We start from the raw sequence: 5,398 nt of genomic DNA, 5'->3' as shown, positions 1-5,398 counted from the left end.
AAAAAAAAAAAAAAAAACAAAACAATACTTAGTAACATAAGCATGAAATGACAATCTGTTTTAAGTTCAGATTAAAATCATCTTAACAAAAACAAATAGTCTTTAAAAGTTCACAGTTACATAAAGTTTATTTTGATTGCTGATACAGTGAACTCATCATCTAAAGAAATATTTTTCAGTAAATTTTAAGGTTCACAGTAAAATAAACTTACTTTCCCAAGTTAAAATACCTAGTTAGAAATAAATATTCTGAATATTTAAAGATAATTGTTTTTTTTTTAAGAGAGAGAGAGAATTTTTTAATATTTATTTTTTAGTTTTCGGCGGACACATCTTTGTTTGTATGTGGTGCTGAGGATCGAACCCGGGCCGCACGCATGCCAGGCGAGCACACTACTGCTTGAGCCACATCCCCAGCCTGATAATTGGTTTTAAATGTCCTAATTATAAGTATAAAAATAAGTATTCTGAATATTTAAAGATGATTGGTTTGAAATGTCCTAATTATAAATATACTTGCTCATATTTGGAATCACTCTATTCTATCAAAATGTCAGCCCTTCAGTTTTTCCTTCTCTATTATATATTAGAAAAGCCAGTGATACAATAATTAACACCAATAACAAAAGTGGCTATTCCTACCAATCACATGATTATAGAAGAATGTGGATTACTTCAAACAGAAAATACCTTTTAAAATCTTACATTATGTTTCTCTAAATGAATGTTTTGCTATCCTAGAACAGCTATATTTATTGAGCATTTTCACATGAAGACACTGTACTAAATGATTTTCATTATTTCATTTAATCTTACTCATTACAACAAACACAAGTACTATTATTATCCTTCTTAAAGGTCTATTATATTCAAGAAAACTAAAGAGCAAAAAGTTAAGGTGACAAAAGTATGACTCTTCATAATTTGATCACTTTCCCTTACAAGGTTCTGCAGCTACAATGAACTTCAAGTACCAGACCCTTTAGTATTTCTCTCAACTTTCTGTTCTTTACTTATAATGTGCCTCCCATCTTCCTGGCTCCTGCCCCATCCCTATTCACTCCATTTCTTCATCTGACATATTTCATTTCATCTCACAATACTTTACCATTCACTCATTGATAAATTTAAGTGCTGCTGTGTACCAGAAACTAGGAAGTCAGCAAAGAACAAAAGAGACAGTCCTTCCTTTCACAGAATGTAGAATCTGTCAAATAAGGCAGAATTTTAGCAAGTGATTTCAATAAACAGTGTACTATTATGGATACATACAGCAAGGAACTGAATCTGGTCAACTAGTTGTTGTTGTTTGTTTGTGTGTGTGTGTGTTAGTTACCAGGTATGGAACATAGAGTCTCATGCATGTAGACAAGCACTCTACCATTGAGCTGTCCCCAGCTCTGTTTTAAATTTGGAGGCAGGTTCTCACTAAATTGAGCAGGCTAGCTTCACACTTTTGAGATTTTCCTCAGTCTCTCAAGTACCCAGGATCACAGGCATGTGCCACTAAGGCCAGCATTTTTGTTAATTTGAGGTACCAACTTGACTGGATTAAGAGATAACTTGATGGCTGGTAAAGCATTATTTCTGGGTGTGTCTGTGAGGGTATTTCCAGTGGAGATTAGTGTGTGAGTCAGTAGATTGAGTGGATAAATTCCATTCTTAATCCCCCCCATTGAGGGGAAGGATAAAATTGAAAGGCAGAGGAAAGGTGAATTTGTTTTTTAACTCTCCTGGAGTTGGAATACTTTTCTTCTCAGACTTGGACTGAGCCACTCTACTGACATCCCTGTGTTGCCAGCTTGTAGATGTCTGTTACGGGACTTCTCGGCCTCCTTGATCCTGAGCCAATTCCCTTAATAAATCCCTTCATCTACTTATCTACCTTTCCATTCATCCTACCAGTTCTGTCTCTCCTGGGAACAGTAACTAATATGGTTGTGGGAAACCTCCCAGAGGAAGTAAACTTTAAGCCAAAACTTGAAGGATGAGTAGGATGTAGCCCAAGCACCCAACAGGTAAGAAAAAATATTTGGAAAAAAATTTGGAAAATCAATGTAAGTAAACAAATTCAAATTCAATGTGGCTGAAAATGTAAGAGAACAGTGAGAGAACTGAAGAGTAAAAAAGAGGCTAAAGATATTTAATGGATGTCTCAATTATAATAAATGCTTGGCAGAGTTCTTCACTTACTTCTTCCAGTCTTCCCAATCCATTTAAATGGTATTGCAATTCATCCAATTGCTCAGGACAAAAATCTTAACAAGCTTCCTTGAGACCTCTCCTCAAGGACCACAACAAATCAATAAATCCTATCAGCCCAAACTTCAAAATCCTAAATCCAACTACACCACCTTTTTCCTATAACCTCAAGACACCATCAAGACATTCAGACTACTGTAACAGTAGTCTCTGGCTTCCACTATTACCCTCCAAAATTAATTCTCCATTTTTATCCATTCAGCAGCCAGGGCCTTTTAAAAGTGCAAATCACATCACTTCCCTGTTCAAAGCCAGCAGCTATCCAACATGATCCCCAGCTTTTAATAAAATTCAAGCCAAATACCAAAACTAAATGCTTCCAAACCATTTATAAGAGCAGTCCATTACCTCTGACATCTTGTCCTACCACTCTCCCATTTGCTCACTAGTTCTAGGTGAAAGTTGGCTTTCTTTCTGTCCTTGATCACATCCCTAAGCTTATTCTTACTTGTGGGCCTTTCACTTGTAGTTTCCTAGGCCGACAATGGTCTTATCCCAAATACTGTATGTCTCTAGGCTCTGTTTAAGATTTATTTCCTCAGAAGTCTTTCCTGACTATCTCATCCTACCCTATAGCCACTACTCCACCAATACATCATTCTCAATATTCTGCTTTATTTTTCTTCCTAACAGTAAACACTTGACATTTTTAAATTAATTTTTAAACTTATATATGACGGTGGAATGCATTACAATTCTCATTACACATATAGAGCACAATTTTTCATATCTGTGGCTGTATACAAAGTATATTCACACCAATTCATATCTTCATAAATGTACTTTGGATAATAATGTCCATCACATTCCACCATCATTTCAAACCCCATGCCCCCTCCCTTCCCCTCGGCCCTATATAGAGTTCGTCTATTCCTCTGGGGCTTCCCCTCTCTACCCCACTATAAATCAGCCTCCTTATATCAGAGAAAACATTCAGCATTTGGTTTTTGGAGATTGGCTAACTTCACTTAGCATTATATTCTCCAACGGCCTCCACTTACCTGCAAATACCATCATTTTATTCTCTTTTATTGCTGAGTACTATTCCATTGTGTATATATGCCACATTTTTTTTTATCCATTCATCTATAATACTTGAATTTTATATAGCTGGTTTACTTTTTTTTTTTTTTTTTTTTTTTACTCAGACTTTCCCAACAGGATGTAAACTTCACTAGCTCAGGGACTTTGCTGCATCCCCAATATCTAGGGCACTATCTAGCATACAGTAGAAGTTAAGTATTCAGAGAATAAAAAATTTTAAATAAACAGTGTTAAGGCTATGAGGAGCCACTATTGATGCATTAAGGAATTTACAATTTACTTTAAAGACACGAAAAGCCCTTAGAAGTGAGACGGGATGGCCTGACACTGTGCTATGATAAGTATGAGAAATACACTACACAGTATTTCTCTGTCAACAAATTTGTCTTTTCCACTATCTTTCTCTGTCAAGAACGCTATCAAGCATCCCTATAATCTCTGTTGGAATGAAGGTCATCCCATTTGGTGACCTGGGATTCCCAGTTGTACTTTCTTCTGGCACAGCAGTATACCTTTTAAATATTAGGGAAACTCCAAGGTTCAAACACTGCCGACAAACCTTATCATTGAGCACTAGTAACCAGAGGGAGACCCGGGCCGTGGCCCGGGGGGCGGGAACACCAGAAAATGCCGGTCACCACGAAAGAGAGCAAGCTTTCTGGGCTAGTGTCCAGAACACGCAGAAGCGGGCAGCCAGGAAACCCGGGGGCAGAAGACAGACCCACACCTGCGGCCTTCCTAGTGGCCCCGCAGGGAAGAGGCCGGCAGAGGAAAATCGGCCTGCCCGGGACTCTACGGCCTGGTCGGGCCGGTGTTCCGCCCTTTCACCTCCCCCCAAACCTGGAGGCAACTCGGCAGACACTCACGCAGGCCAGGTCTCCGAGCGTGAGTGGCCGGGGACACGGCGGTGGAGAGGGTACTCAGAGTCCTAACCCCCGGCTGAAGGCCGAGCCACAGCCGGACCACGGGGGCCGCCATGCTGCGAGAACGGAAAGCGAGAGGAGGAAAAAAGTCTTCCTCGCCCCCAAGGGGCGGATCTGGGCTACGGAACGCCTTCCCGCCAGCCTGGCCCCGCCCCCGGGAAGGGGATGCTGGCTCCAGCGCCTGCACACTCAAAGACCCAGTCTGAAGTGCAGGGAGATGTCCCCAAATAGAAAAAAGTAATAAAAAGAGAGAAACGATTTTTAAAAATCAAGTTAGTTAGTTCAAAAACAATTGCGAATAAGGCCCATAAAGGATTGGGGAATTGTGACTCACACGGGGCAGATGTATTCTGGATGGGATTCTCAAAATAGGAGTCAGGCCATCTACTCCCGGGCCCCAATTTGCAATGGCTGCTTGCAACACTTTTATTAAAGTCTTCAAGTAGTGCAAGTGATTTGTGATAAGGGGAGGGCGACGTTATCCTCTTGTAGTTAAAAGTATAGCTTCCTGCAGATTTGGCATGCTGTGAGCACTGTGTGTGTATAGCCTATAACTCTTAATGATTTGGTTAGTTTGTCAGATAGCATTAGAATTACAAAGTAAGAACTCACTTGAACATAGAACATAGCGTACTTTTTTTTTTTTTAATATTTGTTTTTTTGTTTTTTTTTTTTTTGTAGTTGTACACAATACCTTTATTCATTTATTTGTTTTTCTAATGTGGTGCTGAGGATTGAACCCAGGGCCTTGTGTGTGCTAGGTGAGTGCTCTACCACTGAGCCACAACCCTAGCCATAGTGTACTTTTAATGACCTAATCCTTCCTACTCTAGGACAGATTAATACTAGAGCCTTAATTAAATTATCCAGTATTTTTTATTTTTTTGGTTTTATTGATTTTGTTGATTTTATTTTTTTAAATACATGACAGTGGAATGCTTTACAATTCTTATTACACATATAAGTACAATTTTTTCATATCATTGTATACAGAGTATATTCATGCCAATTCATGCCTTTATATATTTACTTTTTTTTGCATTACAATTCTTATTACACATATATACCACAATTTTTCATATCTCAGTTTATATATAAAGTATGTTAACACCCAATTCGAGTCTTCATATATGTACTTTGGATAATGATGTCCATCACATTCCACAGCC

General features: G+C 38.7%; 1 protein-coding gene across 4 annotated transcripts in view; it reads right to left on the bottom strand.

Annotated features, from left to right (window-relative positions):
• The window catches only part of Mrps35 (mitochondrial ribosomal protein S35), a 51,623-nt gene extending 47,294 nt beyond the window's left edge, over positions 1 to 4,329 (bottom strand). For 2 of the 4 annotated variants that reach the window (XM_048802480.1, XM_048802479.1), the window contains exon 1: positions 4,173 to 4,329. In XM_048802480.1, coding sequence (XP_048658437.1) covers positions 4,173 to 4,284 — 112 coding nt within the window. In that variant the 5' untranslated portion in view covers positions 4,285 to 4,329. The remainder of the gene's footprint in view (positions 1 to 4,172) is intronic. The other 2 variants (XM_015493196.2, XM_048802481.1) reach the window with 2 other exon arrangements.
• Between the last annotated feature and the right edge of the window lie 1,069 nt (positions 4,330 to 5,398).

Source organism: Marmota marmota, unplaced genomic scaffold (assembly GCF_001458135.2).
Source record: "Marmota marmota marmota unplaced genomic scaffold, marMar, whole genome shotgun sequence".
Taxonomy (NCBI): Eukaryota; Metazoa; Chordata; class Mammalia; order Rodentia; family Sciuridae; genus Marmota; species Marmota marmota.
The sequence above is the reverse complement of the archived record's forward strand: the minus strand, read 5'-3'. Positions and strand labels throughout refer to the sequence as shown.